The sequence below is a fragment of the Nelumbo lutea genome, chromosome 4 (assembly GCF_056320005.1).
Source record: "Nelumbo lutea isolate HS-2025 chromosome 4, American lotus-T2T, whole genome shotgun sequence".
Lineage (NCBI taxonomy): Eukaryota > Viridiplantae > Streptophyta > Magnoliopsida > Proteales > Nelumbonaceae > Nelumbo > Nelumbo lutea.
Genome location: NC_142687.1, coordinates 21,222,794 through 21,246,620, shown reverse-complemented (window position 1 = coordinate 21,246,620; position 23,827 = coordinate 21,222,794). Strand labels below are relative to the sequence as shown.

The following is a 23,827-nucleotide window of genomic DNA, read 5'->3' as shown; positions in this document are numbered from 1 at the left end:
ATCAAACTCAGCCACAAAGGAGCTTGAGATCTCCTGAATGACTTGTTCAAAAGACAAAGTAATAACAAGTCAATCAATTCAGGCACTTCAACTGTTATCAATGTCTCCTAAATTTAATTTCTTTTCTTGGTCTATGCTAAAGTAATTCTGCTCCTTAAATTGGTACTAGCATATAATTAGAATCGACTAATGACTGCCGTTCTGTTTATTTATATTTGACTATTGAAAGCACATGCAAGCTATTGAAAAGGTTTTTAGCTCAAGGTTCAAAATTTTGATATGATATATCCTGTATCGAACGTATTATATCGTATGTTTTGGGTCTTGATACACTTGTTTATAGGTGTTTCGGGACCCCACTATTTTCAATAAAAAATACATGATTTTAACTCTCCAAAAACCATTAAAAAAAAACTACAAAAAAGTATTTTTCTGCATGTATCTAAATATCGAGACGCCTATGCCAATACATAAAGGCATATCGATATTTTGAACCTTGTCCTAGCTGGCACATGAATCAATCCACATGATCGTAGACCAGTCACGTTCACACCCCATTTTCTCGTCCATTGTTATTTGTTGTGGATAGGGACCATCCACAGTGGTTCAATTCAAGAAAAAGGATTCGGTGTGTTGCCGTTGCCCTTTACCCTATTTTTTACCGTTGTAAAAGTTGTAAGCTCTGCCACCATTCTCCTCCAGCAGACGGGGCCTCTGCTCCATTCCACCACTCTCCTCCACCGGACCACTGCTCTAATTTGTGTGATTACTCTTTTTTTTCCATATATCTTACTAACTTACAATCTTTCTTTATTAATTTTGTATTAAATTTTATTAACTTTGTATTAAATTTTAGTAATATTTTATGAACATTTTCTTTAAATATTGTACTTATTTCATAAATTTTATACTACTTTTTTTGTAAATTATTTAAAAATAATAATTTCTGTAGATGTTTTTTCTTTCATAAATGTTAATAACTTCCGTTCTTTTTTTTTTTTTTACTTTTAGTCAGAGCTTAATATTACAACAAATTTCTAAACATTGAACTAATTAAATTATTTACCATTTTTTGTTAATAAAATATGATTTTCAATTATTACATAAATTCATAATTGATATATTTTATTCTCTAATATTTGCCATACTCGATAAATATATTTTTTATATTTATTAGTAATTACATATTAATATTTTATTTTTGCCATTGTTATTTTATATAAGAATTTTGTGTTTATCTCGATTATAAAATATAAGAATTTTTTATGCATAATTGTTTTTGTAAATTATCTATAAATTGTACATGAGATATATAGAATCAATAGATGCGGTGTGGATTTATCCACACCAGAGCTTGTCCATAATGGTGCGGTGTGAACCATCCCACACCACCCAATTTCTAATCCACGCTAGAAAATACCCCCTAAATGAATACCAAACTTGACCTACCAAGTGGCGTACATAATACACTTCCACTCAATTAAGTCTATATTTGCAAATGTTTAAACGCTACAACGTCATTGGATCAGGTTTGGCATAAGCAAGCCTCAACCCATATCTGACACAAGACTCGATTAAGGCTTAGTCCGACCCTAACCTGATAGGTTTGGGTCAATGCAGGTTTACCATTTAACCATACCCAAGATTGGCTTCAGTCAGTGCAAGCCCCCGTTCGAACAACCTTGCATCGGGAACATCTCGGTACTTCTGTGCTTTATTTCATAAGGAGATATTCCCAATGCAAGGCTATAATGGCTGTTGGAACGGGTTCTGCACTGACTGAATCCGTTTTTTATGTACAGAGCTTTTCTTTTTATGTCTGGGGCTGAGAGTGCTGGCATTGCTCAAATTACAAAGGTTATATTGCATTGCACCAACGGTGCACTTATTAACTGAGCTCAAAGAATCAGGGCAGCAGGATTCCGCTATCAGAGTGTGAATTACCTGCAGAATCAAAGATCCAGTGAGAACTTCTGGTTTCAAGCTAAAAAGTACTGACAAATGACAATCCGACCAATTGGCTTTCTGGATAATTTTGAGGCATCACTTCACAGGTACAACAAAAGAAATGACATGAGAAACAAACCACTTGTAAGAACTTCTGATCTTTCACAAATTCTTTCATCAACGTTATACCGTTTCTTTTACCAACTAGTTCATGAGGAATAGCAGAATGGCAGTTCTGATGCAATTATACTGGTTGCTCATTTTTGTAAGACATCAGCAGAATAATATCAACTGGCTGGAATTAGGCTGACACAGACCCAGCAAAACTGATAATAGCAGATAACAAGATGCATTCATGGCCTGAAACAGTGAGCAGTTATGGAGTTACAAACCACTGGTAACCGTTGCTAGAAGTGGCCTTCATGAAAACAAGGCGGCGAGTCATGGACATCATACTATCATAGATCAGACATGTCATCAAGTAAATTTCGTTTCCATGTGAATTACTACGCTCCCTGCAGAAGCCTGGTTTGCTGCACGGTTGCTCCCAAAATTCTTTCGATTAGATTCTCTAGCTATTCTGGAACCGAACTGAAAAAAAAAAAAAGTAAAGCGAAAAGTGTGAGATTTTGTAGCTGTTGATTTTGAAATGCTAAAATAAATAAGGTTCAGATTCATGAGATGGGTCTCTTACTCCTATTAGGCTCAAAGATCAGCTGGATTGGCTATAATTGACAAAGGGTAAAAATACCTTAGTTGGGAAGGTTCGCAGGTTAAAAAGAAAAAAAAGAAAAGTAATAATATTAATTAATTAATTTTTGCATGGATCCATAGTCTACAGATGAGAGTCATTTGTTTACCATATGTATTAACACAAAAAACATGCTTCTGATAATGTAACCATACATTTCTAGGGAACACAAGAACAGCATAAACCCTTCATTTTACCACCTATGGATGCAGGAGGAAATGCAAATGAAAAATTGGAATTCCAACATTGAAGGCCTTTTAAAAGTAAAGACAATTTTATTAAAAAGAGAGAGAGAAAAAAAAGAACAGCATACAAGATACATATAAGCATTGCAACTCAAGCTTAAAAGAAAATGGAGCAGGAAACCCCTAAAGGAGCAAAGAGTGGCAGAAAAGAATTGCAAACCCTGTCAAAACAAAATACATCCAATCCAAATAATGCAATTACGAAAAAAAACTAAAAGGATGCATCATAATTCAAATTCAAAATATATAAAAAACACCAAAGCTATGACTTAAAAATTGTATCTTGAATTTATATGATGAACTAAAGTAAAATGAATTTAGAGATGTAGACTGCAAGCTCCAAAATGATGTTTGATAGATTAAAAGAGATTATAACCTGGATTGCTCTCTTGGGAAGACTTGCAGCTTCTTTTAAGCCAAGTAACCATGCAACCTTCAAGCAATTTGGTACATAAACCAGTCAGCATTCAACACAAGAAGTTAAGAACCCATCAATTTATAAGACAACTTACAAGCAATCAATTTTGTTAATATCATTAACATATGCTTAAACTATCCCAGAAAGGAATTGTCAAGCACAACTTAATGAGTTGAATTAAAGCACAAAAGCAAAATTTACCTTCTATATGGAATAGCATGTACTAAGAAAGCATCACTGTTTACAATGCTAGGAAACTCAGGACAGAAGTCCACAAGATTCAAAAGAAAGACACTAAAATTGCTACAGAAGAAGCTGATAGTTTGGTTTCACAAAAGAAGCTTAAATTCAATGAAAAATTCTTCTAATCTCACATGTATCTTTTTCAGTATTGTGGATATAAGAGGTTCTGGTTGGTCTTCAACCACCATGGCTTGCACTATTGCACAGGCAAATCATGAGATAGAAAAAGCCCTCTTGGAGCTATAGAGAGTTGTGTTTTTAAGAAAGTCAAATAGGAATAAACATTTTAGTTCCTTATGATGCGCCACCATAACTTCCAAGGAGCAGCTGAACAATAACTGAATTGTAAACTCACAACCGCTTTTACCTGCTTTAATACTTATTAATGAATTATGTTTTCTGTTGCCGATAAAAAAAGGAGCAGCTGAACAAGCCAGCCATGTAGTTGCCTATCAGCCCATGGCAAATGGAATTCATATAGTTGGTTTTGGTCAATAATATGGAAAGATCCTGGAGGTACAAATATATCATGAGAGAAGTGAAGGGCTTGATAAGGGAGATAGGAGTGTCCAAAAACTAGGTTCAAAGATCAGTGTATGGGTTGGTTAGCTGATGCATTAGCAACAGTGTCAATAGAAGCCAGTTGTATCAGAGGATTGTTTTTCAAGCTGCTTGACCATAAAAGAAAATGTAAAAGATGCCATAAGGATAGGGAGTTGGGGCTAGCCTATCAAGACAGTGCTTTGTGCAATGTAAAAATTATACTTCTGCCATTCTTTCTTTACAATTAATGAAGTTTATGGTTGTTACTGATAGAAAAAGTAGCAATTTAGTGAATTGTCATTGTGGGAGCTTGCTCCAGGTATCTCTCTTCTCTGATGATTCTCTACTTTTTCTCCTAATCTTTCTCTATTAATTTGATTTTCTATATCAGATAGCAACTTTTTGTCTTTGGCTTTCTTTCTTTTAACCTCTTGTTGATTTCTAGGGTCAGCAATACCGCTGTTAAGAGATTAAGAATTCCCAATACAAAGACAATGTTGGTTTAGGATTTTCAAATTTTCAGTGTCATTAAAAAGTTTGAAAGAAAAAGGAGCAAAAGAAATAGCAAGCACCTCTCTCAAAATCTTCTTATCACCTCTTCCAATCGGCTGATCAAGGTCAGCAACCTCCCAGAGAGGAATATCCAGCAGAGTTCTGATAACATCTTCATCCAGGAAAGGAAATCTAGCCTAGAATACATAAGCAAACAGGCAATTACAAATTGTCACAATTCAATCAAGGAAAACCATATTGTTAGATTACCAAAAACTACCTCCTTGCCATTGTCAGAAATGCACCGATCATCTCTCCCTAGGTTTCTTTTCCAAATTCTATGCATATCCAATTTCATTTCTTCGTGCAGTCCAAGCCATCTGATGACAGAATATAGTTCCAACAGAATGAACAGAAACAAATTCAGAACTGAGAATATTAAAAGGGATCCCCCCTTCCTTGGTGGGGGGTTCAAGATGCCAGTATATAACGCAGGAAAATTACATTAACTCTCAAAATTTGCATACCATGAAGGTTAGTGCTCTTTTATTTGCAATGTGATATTTTAAATTTTATTGTACAAATGGATTGGCTTTTATCACAGAACATAAAGCTAAAGAAGACAGGCCATCCGAATATACAGCTGAAAATAGAGTTCCACTGGGGGAAAAGACCTCTGGCTGCTACAGCTCACAGAATGAACTATGAATTTACTTATTTGTTTTTGATGGGCAAACACCAGGACAAGCTGGGTGAGCCCAATTGAACCAGTTTAAACCAGAACGCTGTATTAACCAGACCATGTTGACCCATGACACCAAGGCACCCTGTCATGTGGCAACAACAAGCAACTTTACCAGATGAGCCACACAACTAGCTGGAATCTTCAAATTTAGGTTGAACATTTGTCTTCTGGAAACGGAAATTGCATTTTGTCATTACTTGTGGTGACTGAGATGCAATTCATATGAAAGTACATTTGAGGTCTAAACAATTTCCAAGCAAGAGAAGCAAAGATGCTTTTGAAAATAATCTGATGCAATCCACGTGAAAGTAAACTTGAACTCCTAACAGGTTCCAAGCCAGAGTAGAAATATCTTTGGGGCCAATAACCTGAGAAAGTGGACGGAAAATAAAAACCTAAAACAAGGAAAGGAAAAATAAGCCAATGGGAAGACATGTCCTGAATCATGCACATAATTTCTTACTTCACAAAGCAGTCATTATACCCATGCATGCTTTCAATAAAAGGTTCTAATAAATGGTAAGTCCAGGACACCTAGTTAGAACATAATAGATCTACAAATACTTCCAAAAATCATACAAATACACACATATCCGATAGTTCACAAGACGCATCACAAAACTTGTGTACAGAATATTAGAAACAAGCACTGATATGATAATCATACCCGCCCAATCTATATTTTGTTTTATGCCTGCCATATCCAGCACATTGCTCATCAGCACCAGAACCAACCAGAAGAATTTTGGCCTCAGATTTGTACATAGAACGCCCATGACCCTCATTATGATTATTTGAAACTCCTCTATCCACCCAACCATGGCCGCCAGCTGCCAACCATAATGCTATCCCAATATTCAGGTCCTGGAAAATAAAGAATGAAACTTACAGCTCTATGGATCTACAACTTATGCAATATAGTAACAACATCAAAAGTCCATCCTTGAGTTTGAGGTGCATTTTAGTAGCACTAGATGTCTGATTTATTTTTTTGGTGATGGGTTAATGCCAGAAATTTTCTGCAAGTCATTTATGCATCTGTCAGAATACACAAGGAGTTTAAGCATATTCTTCAATACACAAGAACTGTAAATTGAAAAAAAAAAGAAATAAATAAATAAAGTACTTTTTTTTTCAAAATGAAGGAAGAAATAATAACAACTGTAACCCATATAATTAACGCTTAAAAGTTAGCTACGTTTCCAAGAAAAATAAAGTAGTTGACCATGTATGTATTTGCAGGATTTATGAGTGACATGACATGCAAGGTTTCTGAGGTCAAATCTGACAAATCAGCATCAATTTCCACAAGGCTCCACCTGCAAATACAAAAATGGGAGTTCAAGGAACTTGGATGAGCAATATTTTTTTTTTATCAGTTAACAGGATAAAATGCATTCATTGATAATGAAAACAAACAAAGGTAGTGCAAGGATCAATGGAGGGAAAAAATTAAGAAAGAGGGCAAGAAATATAGAAAAGACCAGAAAAGCAACCTCAGAAGACAAGGTAAGAATCAAATTGGAAGCCCAGGAACGTTACAGATATAATCCCTAACCAGGATACAAAATATTTTTTAATGATGCAGGACAATAATCAAACTTTAACATAAAAAAAAAGCAGAGATATCAAGTTTTAACAGAGAACTATTTCCCAATGTCCTATATTCAAAACAAGTGTTTTAGAAACTACCATGGAGATGCACCTGGAATATGAGCCAGACTGAAACCATTCAGTTCAACCAGCAAGGCAGACAGCATGTGCACAAACAGACATGCACACATTATCTTCTCATTCAATCAAATGTTGTAATTCACCCCCCCCCACCCCCCAACACACACACACCCGGGACATTGAAACATGAAATCTGACAGAATTTCACTGGATACCATCATGAATGGCAAATAGAAATGGTGCTGCTGGCCACAAGCATGCTAGATGGCCATAGCATAGTAAATATCGAAGTGGTAACTGAATTCATAACAAACCTTCTTTGTACCCACATACCCCCATTTTCCCAATGGGTGAAATGAAAATATCCTGGAATAAAAAAGATTCCAAGTATCTGTTAATATTTAAAAAATAATAATCTATTAACAAAATTTTTGATTTACTATGTACAAATATTCCAATTTTCTGTGAAATACAGGGTAAGTTTCACTAGTTTTGTAAAAACCATTGGAGACAATTCTGAGGCATAAAAAATGTTCCAACCACATTTTTGCATAAAATTAAGAAAAGGCATTTGGATTTCTAGAATCTAGAATTTCGGAGCATCTGCTTGAATTCAGTTTTCAAAATATGAAGTTCTTTTTAAAAAATTCATTTGAACAATTAATTTAAGAACAATCAAGTCATTATAATAATTATAGAATAATATTAACCATAATAATAATAATAATAATAATAATGATAATAATAATAATAATAATAATTAATATGACCTCAAAAGTAAATGTAGAGATTTTCTAATGAACCTTAAACTGAAAGAGTTCGGAATATAAGAATCATATTTGGCTTTTACGAATGCTCACTTTGCATGATAATAATTATATGTTCTTTTTGGTCCTATTTAAAATATTTAATCTTTCTCTTTTGTAATATACAGTGAGCTATTTTCTTTTCTTTTTTCAGGTTTTGAGTGTGTAATAATACATATTTTAACATTTCCTGAAGTTTTATAAATAAAATCCATATTCTTGTTAATATTTCTAATGTTTTTCCAATTTCCTCAAATTTTGAGATATTTGAGCAAATTTTATGAAATTTCCCCATTTGCACATGGCAAATGCTAACAAAATCTTGTTTGATCCATGAATAAGAGAAGCTGTAAGTCTTCTACCCAATTTTTAAAACCTTAACTAGCAGCCACATCAGGTTTAGTTCCTGGTCAATACAAGTTTATAGGTCCAAGAATTTAGAGAACAAAGCATTTCAGAGAGAGAGAGAGAGAACACTTCAGTATTTCTTTAGTATCATTAAATAATGTATACATTGAACTGATCAAGTTGGATAGGAAGAAACTCGGATATCCACATGCATTCAGAAATATCAGTTAGTTGGACATTAATCAAAAGGCCATTACCCAATGTGGTCCCAGCTATCTGGGGTCTTGGAAGGAGTGCACTGGATATGGTCCTGATATTTTGCTTTTTCTTATCTTTTTCTTTCTTTCTTTCATTCTTTCCGTTTTTTTTTTTTTAACATAAGGTGGCCACTCTCATACTCAAACTTGTGTTCTCACGCTTAAGTCTTGACGGCCCAAGATTTTACCATTACACCAAGTAATGGCCCCTTAGTTGGACACTAATCTCCAGAACAGCAATTGATTACTCAGTTGCTACATTTTAAAACACTTAGAGAATAAAATAATGGCATAGTAGCAAAATATAACAGAAGTACCTTCTTGAAGGTGCAATTCTTTGTAGTTCCTTTACCCCTGCCCTTGCAGAGATTCTATCTGGAGCAGACTCCCCATCAAAGCTTACATTAAGCAGATCAATCTCATCTGACAACAAAGATTCAATTAGCCATCAATTTCAGTAGAAAAATATAAATGAATAAAAAATTAATGTAATTACTAGGGAGCCTTCTTTAACCTATACATGAAAGAGATCATCCATGAACAACCCTTGTCTAGAATAAAGTCAATTATCATAGACATCAATTCATTTCACACAGAACATTATTCTACTTCGTCGAATGAAGTTGAAGGGAAGTACCTGCAAATTCTAGAGGACAAAAAATGTTCATGGGAGGCAGCCAAAAAGAATCTATTTAGATACCAACTATATAAACATGACAGCTTACTTTTAGTATGGTATAATATTAAAGTAATTCTCCACAAAAAATGGTGATATAGACTTCCAACGTTAACAACTAGTGCCCAAAAACAAAATAAACTCTTGAAATATAAAGCCAGAAGCATCAGATTATACTAAAGAGAACAATGGTAGGAACTGTCACTTGAAAAAACCTAGGCTCTGGAAGAGGAATGACAGCTTTTCTGGAACTGCATACCATCAAACTATGTGTTTCACCAATAAAAAGGCACATAACCAAAACAAATTCGATTGTCAAGCTTGAAGACAAAGTCAAAGGAAATCAGATAGTATGCATTCTAGAAGGATTTAAAGGTCAAACCTATGAAGTAAATTGAACTTACAAGTGCGATCCAGACATTCATCCAAAAGCGCTGCCAGTATCATAGAATCCAATCCACCAGAAAAAAGAACTGCCACTGGAACAAATTTCTCTGGTCTAACCTCATTGGCAGTTGTCTGCAAATCCGTTATTCATGAAATTTAGTCAATATGAAATTATCAGTACTAGTATCTAAAGGGAATATCTTGTTCAGATGGATTAAGATATCTATATATCCTCTAGAAGACAGTCTAGTTAGAAGATATTCAGGGGAGTGGGGTTGCATCGGGGAACATCCCTCCTGGGGCAGTCTATTGCTTTTTGCTTCAGTTTTGATGCACCATTTCTGCCTTGTCTTCTATTTTGAGAGGCTCTTGGGTGTGGTTTCTCCATTATTGGTAAACTGGATGATACTCCCCCCTCCCAAAAATAAAATAAAATAAAATAAAATAAAGAAAACACACAAACACACTCAAAAACGAAAAAGGATATTCACATCAACAGAGCATTCCTCACCCGTGAACAGCAAATTAGAGAAACTAATTCAACTAAACATTATTAGAAATATGCAGAGTCAATTTTATTTAGACCTGAAACATTCTTTCCAGAGTGATGCGCCGTTTAACAGATTCTTTCAAAGCAAGAAGCACCCTCTGTGCTGGTAATGAATCAGAGCATTGATTGACCCCTGCATTAACCAAAAAATCCAGTCAAGGTCCTTTCTTTTTCTCTTTTGCAACATCATCGTAATCTAAGATTAGACAGCAATTCACCTTTGTAACTCAAACAGGAATCTGAAAGGATGGTATTATTCACTGGAACAGTTGGAATATCTGTTTTTACATGCTTTACATCATGATCAAGACTCAACTTAGAAGGCATCCCATCAACATAATTTGAATGCATTGCATGCTGATCCCCTACAACAGGAAGATGGGGGAAATTCAAATGTTCAGATTTTGGTTCCACAAAAGTTCTCTCCCATTCAATCAGTTCCTTCAGTTCAGGATTACTCCATTCATGTTTTCTAACTTCACCAACTAGACAATCATTGGCTTTTGAAGCATCCAGACATATACTGTATATCCCACATGGAAGCTCTTCCCAGAAACTGAGGTCACTCATATTGTCTTCAAGCTCTAAATCTGGGCACATTATTACAATAAAGAATTAACATGCATATAAGCCTCCAGAAAATACTCTTAGGCTATCACCAAATGAAGAAAAAACTACATTAGCAGCTCCTGCATGTAAATAAATATTCAATCTGTCAAGAAAAGGAAGCCACTGGTGCCTTTGGTTCATGTTCTTGAAGGGAGGGGCATCTTCTAGGGTGAAAAGAAAAGTACAGGAATCTACTTCTTATTCATTGATCCCATGTTGGTTTCATATAGCTAATTGGGTTGGTATGCTGGAACCCCACAACCATATTTTTGCAGTACAGGATGTCAGCCAATTCAGTTACAACTTACAAGCTCAAATTCAACTTTCTTTGGTACTGCTAAATGGACAAGGGAGCAATGAAAAAATTGTTTCAGGCGTGGGAATTATTGCAAAGCTAAAATCAAGAACAAAATATTGAAACCTGATGTAATTTGTATTATATGCCGCAGAGGGGCATTCTTGTCCTTTTCCTTTTATTTTATTTTGTTTAGTCGCCCTACTATTTAATATAATAGAACTGGCACAGCCAGCTTTTTTTTTTTTTGATCAATAACACTTTCATTAAATCATCAATAGAAGATTTACAAGAGGAAGACAAACACACTTATCTTCCAAGAGCAACAGAGGACCTCAAGAAAAGGAAAAAGAAAAGGAAAAAACACTAAAGTTACAACTTAGCCCAAAACAGTGAATCCCTTTCTGCCCCTTGTTTAGCTAAACCATCAGCTAGGGAATTAGCCGATCTTTTAACCCAACATATCTTAACTTCCATCTCCCGCACCAGCCACTTAAATTTCCTCCTCTCATTGTTGTACTTCCATAAGCCATTGTTATCTTTATTCAGCCACCCTATCACCACCTCTGAATCCCCTTCAATTATGAGTTTCCTGATGTTCAACTCCTTAGCTTTCTGGACTCCTTCCACAACTACAAAGATCTCAGCTCTAAGGGAGTCACCACTCCAATTGGGCTTGAGAACATGGCAGAAATGACCCCATTCTCATCCCTAAAAACACCCCCAATCCCCGATTGTCCCAGATTTCCCCTACTACACCCATCAAAGTTTAATTTCAAGAATCCAACAGGTGGAGGGGTCCAAGACACTCTCACATCCTTCGTCTCTTCTTCTTCTTCTCCTTCTTCATCTTCTTTCTCTTGTTCTCCTAGCCGAAAACATGGTATCAGAGCGGAAGATACTCTCTAAATCCATTCTCTGGTCGTAGCACATCTGAGAACATTTTGGCCCAGCCCTGAGAAGGAACAGTACCAGGAACAAACTCGTCTCAGCCCTGAGAACACTTCGGCCCCTCTTCTCTCAGAACTCGCCTGAAATCTAAAAGAAGGCAATTCCAGAAATCTGTGGATGGTTGACTGAAGTTTCTTCTAGAGGTCGGTGGCTTTCTTTTCTTTCCTTTTATTACTTCTGGGTTGCAATCTTCAAAAAGGTCTCGTACTGAACAAGGGCAAGAATATTTTTCTTTGTAGCCTCGGTTCTTGGCAGTAAGTCCAAGGATAGGCTAAGTTCTGCATTGACCGAATGGTGTAAGGGGTGTTTGACCCTTCTCTGTGGATCTGTAGATCCAAAACTGTAAGGTTTGAAACCTTGTAGGTCATGAGTGACCTGGTTAAATTCGTACTGCAGTAGCTTCCATTGATGCTTTTTTATGTGGCTTGTATTGCCTGGAAGAGGTCTGAATGTTTGACAGACCTTTACACTGGTGTGTATTAGCTTTTTGTGGTTGACTGGTACAGCAGTTGTTAACCTTGGAGACCTATTTGCTCTGTCAAAGTGTATTTCTACATAAGTTGAAATTGGGTTCTGACTGTTAATCACTTAGAGTGAGGGCTGTGAATTTCTCTTTGTGGGTGTGTATTGACTGAAATCATGAATTCTGAAGATTCTACAACTTCGGGAACCACCATGAATCAAGGTGGAATGAGTAGTGGTCATGACTCCATGAATTTCCCAATGACTATTACCCCATTGGATGGTAGGAATTACCTGGCATGGTCTAAGGAGATGCGGCTGTATATCACAGCCAGGGATAAGGCAGGATATATTAATAGGAAAATAAAGGAACCTAGGGCTGGTACTGCCGAATACGATAAGTGGGACCAAGAAAATTGCATTATATATGTCCTGGCTTTTGACATCCATGTTACCATCCGTCAAACAGAATTTTATGTGGGCCGAGACAGCAAAAGAAATATGGGATCAAGCGCAAGCAACTTATTCAAAGCAGAGGCATTATGCTAGAATTTACCAAGTACAAGCAGAATCTTCGACATGTAAGCAGGGAGAAAGGAACTTATCGACCTATTACTCTGCTCTCACTTCAGTTTGGAAAGAGCTAGACTATTATCAAAACATTGATTGGGAAAGTGAAAAGGATGCTAAAGCATACAAAAAGTTAGTATCACAACGAAGGGTGTTCGCTTTCCTTCAGGGTTTGAATCCAGTGTATGAACCTATTCGTGTTTAGATTTTGGGCAGCAAGGACCTTTCGTTTATTCAAGAGGTTTATGCACATGTTCAGTCTGAAGAGAGTAGGAAATCTACCATGAACCCTCTTGAGGGGGAGACTATTGCTCTTGCTGTAAGGGGTAACACTGGGGCACCAAGAAGAGGGGAAAATCAGAAAAAGATAGATGATAAAGACAAACTATGGTGTACTCATTGTCAAAAATCTAGGCACACCCGTGAAACCTGTTGGGAATTGAATGGGAAGCCAAAATGGGCACAGGAATTGGGTAAGAAATCAGCACAAGAACCAAGCAAGAAGCCATACTAGAAGAAGTTTACTTCGGCAAACCTTGCATCTCATGAACATCAGAGTACTTCTAAGAGTTGGCCCCCTTGTTCTGACCCAAAGGAAGATATTATCAATTCCTTCCGTGACCATTTAGAGCAATATGGTAGGGCTTAGAGCAATATTTACTTTACCTTTTCCAAAAAAAAAAAATGGTAGGGCTCTCCGCAATGCTGATTCTAGACCCACACCTACTTCTTTTGCCTCCTCTTCAAGTAATTCTCTGCCTCAGCTTTCCATGTGTCTACTGATTACCTGGAATCCCCATGGATTATTGATTCCGGTGCATCCAACCACATGACTGGTAAGTCAACCTTATTTCAAACATATTCTCTTCTCTTTGGTAGAGATAAAGTGAGGTTAGCATATGGATCCTTCTCCTCCATTGCTGGTCAATGATCTATATCTTTGCCTCTTGGCCTCCCCTTATCTAATGCCCTACATGTTCCAAAGTTATCTATTAACTTGTTATCCATCAGTAGTATTACTCATGCTTTGAATTGCTTAGTAACCTTTCTTCCACACTCTTGTGTTTTTTAGGATTTGGCTACCGGGAGGACGATTGGTAGAGGGAACATGGTGGATGGTCTCTACGTGCTAGAAAACAAAGTTGGTCTTATAGCTTCAGAGTCTTTGAGTCCGTTGAGTAAGAGTCAGATTGTTCTTTGGCACCACCGTTTGGGCCATGTGTCTTTTGAGTCGTTGAAAATTTTGTTTACAGATTTGTTTCTGTGTCTGTTAGTGATTTTCAGTGTTAAGTGTGTCAACTGAGTAAACATTGTAGAACCTCATTCCCTTTACGTAATAAAAGATCAGAATTCCCTTTTCATATTGTGTATTCAGATGTGTGGGGACAAGTTAATATCCCAACTGAGAATGGTTACAAGTAATTTATTTCCCTTACTGATGACTTATCTCGCTACACTTGGGTTTATCCTATGCATTCACGGGAGGAAGTACCTAAAATTGTAAAAGACTTTCAGCGTATGGTTTACACCCAATTTCAATCCGAGATTCGAATATTTCAATCAGATAATGCTAAGGAATACTTCCATGGAAACATCACAGAGTTCTTTGCATCCTGCGACTCTCAACACAGGAGCTCATGTGGCAGAACCCCACAACAAAATGGGGTTGCAGAGAGAAAAAATCGACATTTCCTTGAAGTTGCTCGAGGATTAATGTTACAAATGAATGTTCCCAAAAGATTTTAGGTGGATGCTGTCCTGACTGCTGCTTATGTCATCAATAGAACACCATCTCGAGTATTAGAATATGGGTCCCCTCATCAGCTCCTCTTCCCTAAAGATCCTTTGTTTCCTATCCCTATGCGGGTCTTTGGATGTAAATGTTTTGTTCATGATCTCTCCCCTACTCGTGGTAAGCTTGATCCCAAAGCTATTGTGTGTATTTTTCTTGGCTATCCCCTTGCTCAGAAAGGCTATCGTTGCTTTGACCCTGTGTCTAAAAAACATTTTGTTTCTATGGATGTCTCTTTCTTTGAAGATGTCCCTTATTTTCCCATTTCTCCTCAAGGGGGAGAGTGGAGTTGAGGAGAAATAGAGTCAAACTCAAGTTTTGTTGCCTTCTATTCCCGATCCTCCTCCATTTCGTGTCTTCCGAAGATTACGCTACAAAAATCAAGGCCAACAAAGTTCAATTGCCACAAAGCCACCAGAAACTATGCCACCAATGCCATCAGAATCTTAGGGGTTGGATCCTTCACCTCACCCAGGTATTATTGTTCCAGTTGATATTCCTGAACCTATTGATATTGACACTTCAGGTTGTGATTTGAACCTTCCTATTGCAAAAAGGAAGGGTGCCAGATCATGCACCACACACCACCCCATATCTTACTTCTTGTCATATAAGAATGCCTCATCTTCTTTTCGTGCTTTTCTATCTGCCATTGATAGTGTTCCCCTTCCCAAGAGTGTTGCGGAAGCCTTACTTGTTCCTGAGTGGACAAATGCAATGATAGAAGAGATCAATGCTCTTCACAAGAATGGCACGTGGGTGCTGGTAGATCTTCCTAAGGGAAAGGAGCCTGTAGGGTGCAAATGGGTGTTCTCTATAAAACATAAGGTAGATGGGTCTGTGGAAAGGTATAAGGCTCGGCTAGTTGCAAAAGGCTTCACACGGGTGCATGGAGTTGATTATGCCGAGACTTTTGCTCCGGTTGCAAAAATGAACTCTATTCGGGTTCTCCTGTCTTTAGCTGCAAATCTTGATTGGGAGCTTCATCAACTTGACATAAAGAATGCCTTCCTGAATGGTGAATTGGAAGAGGAAGTGTATATGACTCAATCCCCTGGTTTCTGTGCTAAGGGAAGTGAACAAAAAGTCTGCAAATCCCCTGGTTTCACCAAGCAGTTCAACAGATGGGCTTTAGGCAGTGCCAATCTGATCACACACTTTTTGTGAAGAGGGAACAAGAGAAAACAACAACCCTGATTGTCTACGTAGATGATATTGTCATTACTGGAGACTGGGTCTCAGAGATTCAGAGATTAAAAAAATTCCTTACTACACAGTTTGAAGTAAAGGATTTGAGGTACTCGCACTACTTCCTTGGTATTGAAGTTGCTCGCTCTCAACAAAGTATCTTCATTTCCCAAAGGAAGTACACCTTAGATCTCCTAAAGGATACAGGGAAGCTAGAGCTAAACCTGCTGACACACCTATAGATGTGAACCATAAGCTTGGGGACTACAATGGTGAGCCCTTGAAAGATCCAAGGCAGTACCAAAGACTTGTGGGCAAGCTTCTTTACCTATCCATGACCAGGCCAACATTGCATATGTTGTGGGTGTCCTCAATCAATTCATGCATGCACCAAAGGAGGCACACCTAGAGGCAACAGACAAAGTTCTTAGGTACTTGAAGAGGCTCCCAGGAATAGGTTTACTCTTTAAGAAGCATGGGCACATGGGAGTAGAGGTGTACACAGATGCAGATTGGGCCAGCTCAGTGGATGACAGAAGATCCACCAATGGATATTGTGCCTTTGTTGGTGGAAACCTTGTGACTTGGAGAAGCGAAAAACAGAGTGTGGTGGCCAGGTTAAGTGCAGAGGCAGAATACAGGGCTATGTCTCATGGAATTGCAGAATTACTGTGGATCAAGAACCTATTGAGTGAATTAGGATTTCCTTTTGATGATCCTATGTCACTTTACTGTGACAACAAAGCTGCCATCAACATTGCAGCCAACCCAGTTCTCCATGATAGAACCAAGCATATTGAGGTTGACAAGCATTTCATTAGAGAGAAAATTGAGAAGGGGCTAGTGTGCACCCCCTACATTAGTTCTGATGAACAACTTGCAGATGTTCTTACCAAAGGATTATGCTCACTACGGCATTATGATCTTTGGGACAAGTTGGGGATGATTGACATCTACGCCCCAACTTGAGGAGGAGTGGTGTAATCTGTATTATATGCCATAGAGGGGCATTCTTGTCCTTTTCCTTTTATTTTATTTTGTTTAGTCGCCCTACTATTTAATATAATAGAACTAGCGCAGCCAGCTAAGATTTCTTCGACTCTCACATCCTTCTTCTCTTCTTCTCCTAGCCGAAAACAAAACCAATAGGAATAAAAAATTCTATCCATATCAAACAAGCAAAAACAACCAAATTCTCGCCAACAAATAATTTATACATTAACTATAAAGCAAGTCGGTCTACTTCCTTGCTCACTTGTAAGTAGTTAGTGCCAGGCTCACAAAATAAAATTTAAATAGAAGAAATAGGTAACCATCCACTAAGTTATATACCAAGATTTTTCTTGTAAGATAAAGGTGGTGATACAGAAGATAGCAGAAAGCGAGAATCATCCACAGTTGGCCAATGAACAAGGAGGCTCCGCCTTCCAAATGCATCACGACCAAACCACATGGTTTTGGAACTATCCTATGCATGGTAAAACAGGAAAGATAAGAGAAACACAATTACATAAAAGATACAAGCATTGCACTATTTAGAAAATTAATAAGAAACTTACCCAATCAAAAAAGAGGTACCTGCCAATAAATTAATGCCCATGGCCCTTTGATTTTAGAAAGAAGCTCTAGCACAGAATTTTGCCCTCCTTTAGTGCAATAGCATGCTTTTTTGTCTCCTTGGAAGTTGCAAGAGCAGCATCTTCCGAGAGCATCCATAAGAATTGCAGTATCATTGTTATTACAACCAACATGAATTCCACCAAATATTTCACCTTTGAGAAACAATTTTGAATGAGATTTTCTATTGGAAATGGGGACCTTCAAAAAATAGACATTTTATAAATAGAAAAAATATATAAAATGAATGAGATTATTATTATTATGATGATGATGTTTATTACTATTTTATCCTCATCATTATAATTATATTAAAGCAGAAAAAGAAGCCTTACTGATGATAAGGGTGTTCAGTAAAATTGAGTGTCCAATCAACAGAAACATGAAAGCAGAGAGCAAATTTCACAAGATTGTGTACTGACATATTAATGGTTTGTAGGCACTAGGCGGTAACAAACTCAATCACCTCAAAAGTTATTGCAGCCATTTCCTGTGTCCCCAATAACACAGGTGTATTCAAATGCTGGTGTATTTTCCTTTAACTACGCACGAACCTGATGATGTTGACTGGCATTACCTTAACTATAACTCTCTTTAGTCGCTCTTTATTTTGAATGCCAGTGGCATGGCTTCCCACACTCCATAGGCCACTACAGCTTAAGCTGATGTCTAGTCAGAAGAAGGGTTGCAGTAACTACTACATGACAAACTTTTACCATATAGAAAATTATAGTAAAATATTAATAAAAAATACTAGTGAAATTAAATGTTGTAACATTTCTTTGATTGATAAGAGAATCTTTATTAAAATTAAGGATTATAAATAATTATACTACTGCTGTCTTCTTCTTGGCTTTTTTTTTTTAAACCCAAACATGAAAAATCGAAATATCTCAGCAAATGCAGACTTCATGTCATTTCATCAAGCTTCTAACTAAGAAGATGTATAGATGACAATATAACATCAACAAAAAATCAAAATAAGCCACCCAACTTTGACATGATAAGATGCAAGCCATTCCAAGTTCAATCTAACCTTCAAATTATATAATATCAATCAAAACATTATTGACCAACTTTGACATATTTCCAAAATGTTGGTCAACATCTAGTCATCTACAAAAACATTTAAGAAATTGATGCATTGAGGTGACAGATGTCGCATTTGTCATTTTTTTGATAAATGAGTAAACATTTTAATAATCTAGTAAATAAGAGTTACAGGCAACCCAAGGATAGGCACAAGATGTGACCTTTCCTTTAAAATTGATCACAGCATTACAAAATCAGATGAACCTATTTATAAGATAGCCCAAAATAAAGAATCCCTAGAGACCCCCTGTTTAGCAAATGAGTCAGCCATTGAGTTTGCTGATCTGACTACCCACTGGACTCTATCATATTTCTTGTTAGCCATTTGACTTTTTTAAGGAGATCTCTATAGCCCGAAATCAGAGTTCGGATTCAACAACCATCCCACCACCACCTGAGAGTCCCCTTCAATAAGCAAATGCTCTATCCATAGCTGATTTGTGAGCTGGATTCCTTGTACAGCAGAAAGAAATTCAGCCCTTACAGAGTCACATTTGTCATTCTTATATGAAGCATTTACACAAGCTTTTACTTTTTTTTTTTTATCAATAACAGAAACTCATATATTAAGAAAAGAAATGATTATATACAGCACTCTGGGAAGAGGTAAAATGACTTAACTCTCCCCAAGAGAACAAGAAAAAAAATACAAAATAGCCCAAAACATTTGCTCCATTCCCACACCTTGCTTTGCCAATGTATCTTCAAATGCATTTGCAGTTCCCTTCACCCAATGATACTGAACTTCCAGCCCACTGGATAACCACTTAACCTCCCTCCTTTCATTTGCAAATTTCCATAAATCACTATCTTTCCCTAAGCAGAACTTTAAGTCTCCTTCAACCACTAACTTCTGAACGTTCAGCTCCTTTGCCTTTCTTAACCCTTCCAAAACAGCGAACATCTCAGCTCTAAGGGAGTCGCCAACCCCAATGGGGCCTGAGTACATAGCAACCACCTTCCCATTTTCATCTCTGAATACACAAGCTTGAACCATTCCAAGTTCAATCTAAACTTCATAGACTCTGAAGTAGTGCAATCACATCATATTCATGGATCTATGGAACATATACACAAGGTTCAAGCCTGGATCTCATTCTTATATCTTTAGGATGAAAGCAAATCTAGCTGTAATGTTTTGCATTACTTCTAAAATCTTGTCATTTAGACCCTAATAATTAGTAAATACAATTTCTAATTTTGACCTAAATCCATGTGACAGATTGAAAGCCATTATTGGTGTCTATTCAAATTAGTGGCGGTATATGGTGATAAAGTGGCTTAAAAGTGTGTTGATGATTCTTTTACCGTCTTCTGAAAATCAGTGGAGACTCTAAACATCTATGAAGTGCTTCCCATTCTGTAATGGTGTATGGAGACAATATTTGTGAAAGTTTTGCTGTTTCCCAGGCAAATGAGATTGGCACCTAATCAAGCCTTTAGCATCTTGACCTTATGACTTGCATGGACCTATTTTGTATTTTGTGTGAACTATAATGACCAAGCTACAAATATATTAAGACAAACATTGTATAGTATATGCAGAATATTTTGCGTGGGGAGGATAAGAAGCTAGCTTTGTTCATAATTCAGAGAGGAACAAAAAACAACATTGTACCCTAATACAATGTCAAATACATGCACAAAGGGTCTAAATCTGCAATAAGGTGTCACAATCAAGTGAGTTCCCTGCAAAATGATAGAAGAAGCACGTGTATCAACTAGCAAATGTAGACATGAGAGTGAATCCAATAATCCAAGGATAAATAAACACACCATTATAAATAAGAAGATTTCCATAACCATCCACCAGTGGCTGATAGACTTGATTGGTTCCCCGAAGTTGCAATGTGGCACCAAAGAAGAGCAATTCTGCAACAGATTTCCCCAGAATGCAATCATTGCTTTGTGCAGAAGTAATTCCACTGGTAGAAGGAATGCAATCATTTTTAATTCTGGAGGAATGCAAACAGGAGTTCTCTCTATTGGTTGTGCCATCTGCATTGAAGAGAGATATAATTTCTTCTTTCTTAGAAGAGTTTGAACTCTTTAACAGAAGTAATACCTCCTTGCTTCCAAAGTTGTCAGGACCCCTTCTTAGCAGAGCTGCTTTAATATCATCGAATGAAAAAACGGGCTGGTCCACCTGCAGACAGCAAATGCTAGCCACTTTATATGTTATGTTACCCATATATGCTAAGGACGAGGCTGATCAAGTTATCAGATATGGACTGTATACTAAAATTGAAGTAGCCAATGTGATACGGTACCATTGTACAGGTATTTGGGTATCACTATTTATAAGTGCATGCATGTTTTGTTTATGCAAATAAACAGAACTTCCTTACCCTGTTTAATTCTCCATCTTTCATGGAAAAATAGATGGAAAAAGGATGAGATAATTTTGTACAAAGAAAATAGTGCCCAGAAAAAAGTTGAGTCTACAATTGAAAGATAGCTAGAATAGAATAAAAGGCCTTCAGCTCCACTGCTTGCAAGATATACTCTCAAGTCCCTACTTACATGCATTGGCTACTACAAACAGTATCTTAGTTCCATTTGTTATGTAATAACGATGATTCTGAATTTATGAAAAAAAAAATAGTTATTCTGAAAGGGGATGATATAAATAATTTATTTCATCTTTTCTTTTCCCTGTTGAGATCATTTTTCTTTTTTTTTTTCTTTACTATGTTTAAGGCAAAGTTAAATTTACTTGATCAGAAATGGGTAAAAAACAGAAGATGACTGATTGTCTGGTATAGTATTATATGCTCTTATTTATCTCTCTTGTTTTTATATATTTATCTTGATAGGCCCATTGGAGGTTGATTATTGTCCAATTAGAAAAGTTTGACGACAAAGTTTCACGTTAAGTGACAGCACTGGAAGCCTTTGTTTGTAGTTGAGGACTGACAAGCCACCCTATTTTTATTTCTGGGTTTCAACTGTATAAAGGAAACTAATCCCACTTCTACATCTCTTCCATTGTGATTATTACACTTCTCCCTTTCAAATTGCTCATAAACATAGCCCCATTCTGTTTAAATCCCAAAAGACATCCTAGTTTTTCCATGAATTGACGCTTGACTGATCTCCATTGACCAGAAGAATCACAATTTCAAGGATGCTGACCTCTACAACCGTGTGACACTCAGAAGTGGAGGCTGATGTGGAACAAGTGATCAATGCTATTACCAATAGTAGTAGTAATATTCTAGAGTGGAACATTGGCTCGGTTTTGGACAATATCAGATTTCTAAATACTTATTTTGTATATATTTTCTTTAAGTTGGCTTGCTAATAGGATTGCTCATGAGATGGCCCGTTGAGCTTTTTCCAGTAGCGACATCTTACTCTTTTCTGGATGCCCACCAGAATGGCTTAGACTTAGAAGGTGTACAGCGAGAGATACATAGTTTCTCTAGTTCGTTTTGTTAGTCGCTTTTGGTGATCTTTTGCCTAAGAAAGAGTCAAATTTCATATGAACCAGCTACAGATATGACCAAAAAACACCTCATTTCCGAACAAACTAAACAAGATAAACCTGCAGCATCATAAAATATTAAACTCCCAACTCTCATCCATATACTTTTCAAGTCCCAAACACTAAAAGTTAAGCCAGACAAAAAAACAAATACTTGGGATGCATAACGAGAAGCAAAGAAGCAGCTTGCTTTCGCAGATAGTTTGCGTCTAACAGAACAAACACTGGCTATGAACATATTTCTTCCTTCGAAGATAACTGTTATTCAATGTAAGAAAACTAATCAAAAGTTGCAGTTCAGAAATGGTAACTAGCTATGTTTGGACTTCAAAACAAATCCATTTATCATTTATTTACATCGCACGAGACAGCTGAAGTCTTACTTGTTCAACTTGGGGAAGTGAAGATTTAAAATCGGGAAGTAAATGTAATAAATCGATGCGAACACCGGAGACGATCAAAGCGATTCCGCACATGTCTCTCTTTTGTTTTCTCTAGTTAGAGAGAAAACATCGTTCAGTTCAAAATTATTTGTTCCATCGAATTTGAGGTTTATTGTCTGCGAACTGCAAACATTGTTTATCTAAGAAAATGAAAATCTTCATATCAGCGACTGCTTCCGTAGCATAGTGGTAGTGCGTTCGCTTCGTAAGCGAAAGGTCGCGAGTTCGATCCTCGCCGGGAGCTTAAATGTACTTTGCTCCTTTTTTAATCACACTAACTGAGCGGTGCCAACTGGGCAACTGGCTCAATTGATAAGTCATTCAGTTTAGCTCAGCACTTCAGCATTTATCAAATGGATTATAATGTTTTTATTAATTAAAACTGTGTTCATCCAAATGCTTGTTAGATCAGTTTAACAAGTCTGGGTGATTGCATTATTGCAAAAATAAACTACAGATTAATGACTAGTAAACCTTCATTTTTTTATGTTAATAACAATTTAAAACTTCAACTTTGATAATATAACCTTAATAAAAATGACAGTAAAATAGGAAATTATTCAAGTATTAATAATTCAAGTGATTTTAATTAAAAGTATTTTATACTTTATTTCTTAATTGATTTAAAACGTACAAGAACAAGCACTTACCCAATTATTAATCAAAACAAAATCACAGACCCAAAAATGCAATAATTGATTTGATCGATTTAGTTGGATAGGGTAGAACTGACCCGTTAACAGCCCTAAGTCCAGATACGTCCTACTTAAGATTTAAGAGATCGAATATACCAAAAACCAGATAGGTCCTACTTATGGCCTGAATCAGGTCCATAAGATCTCTTCACTTGTAGTTGTTTCTTAATTCAGATTAAAAAGTTAGCTCATATTTTTAAAATATGAAATTAATTTTAGTTTAGCTTCCTAAGTCAAATAAAAAACCTAACACAAAGGCTGTCAAAATGTTTTATTGGGTTAGATCCAATTCTTACAAATCAAACCTAATTTAATCTGCTAAATCATATAAAAATACCCAATATAAATAACTTTCGAGGCATTTTTGGGGGTTTTAAGACAGCTTTGGCCCCCTTCAAGGGCAAGGTGTTATATGCGAGACATACACATAGGTTTTAATATTGTTTCTACCTAAAACGTTTTAGATTGATCAATACAAATTGGTAAGAAATATGTGTTGTCACATTATATATGAAAGTTACTTATTCAATTAGAAAAATGCATG

The 23,827-nt window shown here is 36.6% G+C and overlaps 1 protein-coding gene and 1 non-coding gene across 5 annotated transcripts; one reads left to right on the top strand and one right to left on the bottom strand.

The window, feature by feature from the left end:
• Positions 1-1,940: 1,940 nt before the first annotated feature.
• On the bottom strand, positions 1,941-22,683 carry LOC148854501 (Asparagine synthase family protein). 4 transcript variants are annotated; one of them, XM_088985897.1, is made up of 15 exons: positions 22,529-22,683; positions 20,724-20,804; positions 20,435-20,656; positions 17,528-17,767; positions 17,282-17,417; positions 10,301-10,672; positions 10,118-10,215; positions 9,550-9,664; positions 8,787-8,892; positions 6,610-6,703; positions 6,052-6,248; positions 4,920-5,019; positions 4,720-4,836; positions 3,320-3,376; positions 1,941-2,538 (listed from the first exon to the last, which is right to left on the bottom strand). In XM_088985897.1, the coding sequence occupies exons 1-15, from the start codon at positions 22,619-22,621 to the stop codon at positions 2,425-2,427; spliced, it is 2,142 nt and encodes a 713-aa protein (XP_088842023.1). In that variant the 5' UTR covers positions 22,622-22,683; the 3' UTR covers positions 1,941-2,424. The 4 variants fall into 4 exon arrangements, with proteins under 4 accessions (XP_088842023.1, XP_088842024.1, XP_088842022.1 ...); XM_088985898.1 differs by having other exon boundaries at positions 20,435-20,530; XM_088985896.1 differs by having other exon boundaries at positions 17,528-17,721; positions 20,435-20,804.
• Positions 22,684-22,760: 77 nt separating this feature from the next.
• TRNAT-CGU (transfer RNA threonine (anticodon CGU)) lies at positions 22,761-22,832 on the top strand. The gene has a single exon. It is a non-coding gene; the product is annotated as a tRNA-Thr (tRNA).
• Positions 22,833-23,827: the final 995 nt, after the last annotated feature.

What these genes read in the sequence shown, in the direction of transcription:
- LOC148854501 (XM_088985896.1), bottom strand. Translation starts at nt 22,621, where the DNA reads ATGTGCGGAATCGCTTTGATCGTCTCCGGTGTTCGCATCGATTTATTA. An exon ending in TGAATGTCTGGATCGCACTT is followed by an intron (nt 8,893 to 9,549) that starts GTAAGTTCAATT and finishes CTTTGTTGTCAG; the next exon opens with ATGAGATTGATCTGCTTAAT. An exon ending in TTTCTGACAATGGCAAGGAG is followed by an intron (nt 4,837 to 4,919) that starts GTAGTTTTTGGT and finishes TATGTATTCTAG; the next exon opens with GCTAGATTTCCTTTCCTGGA.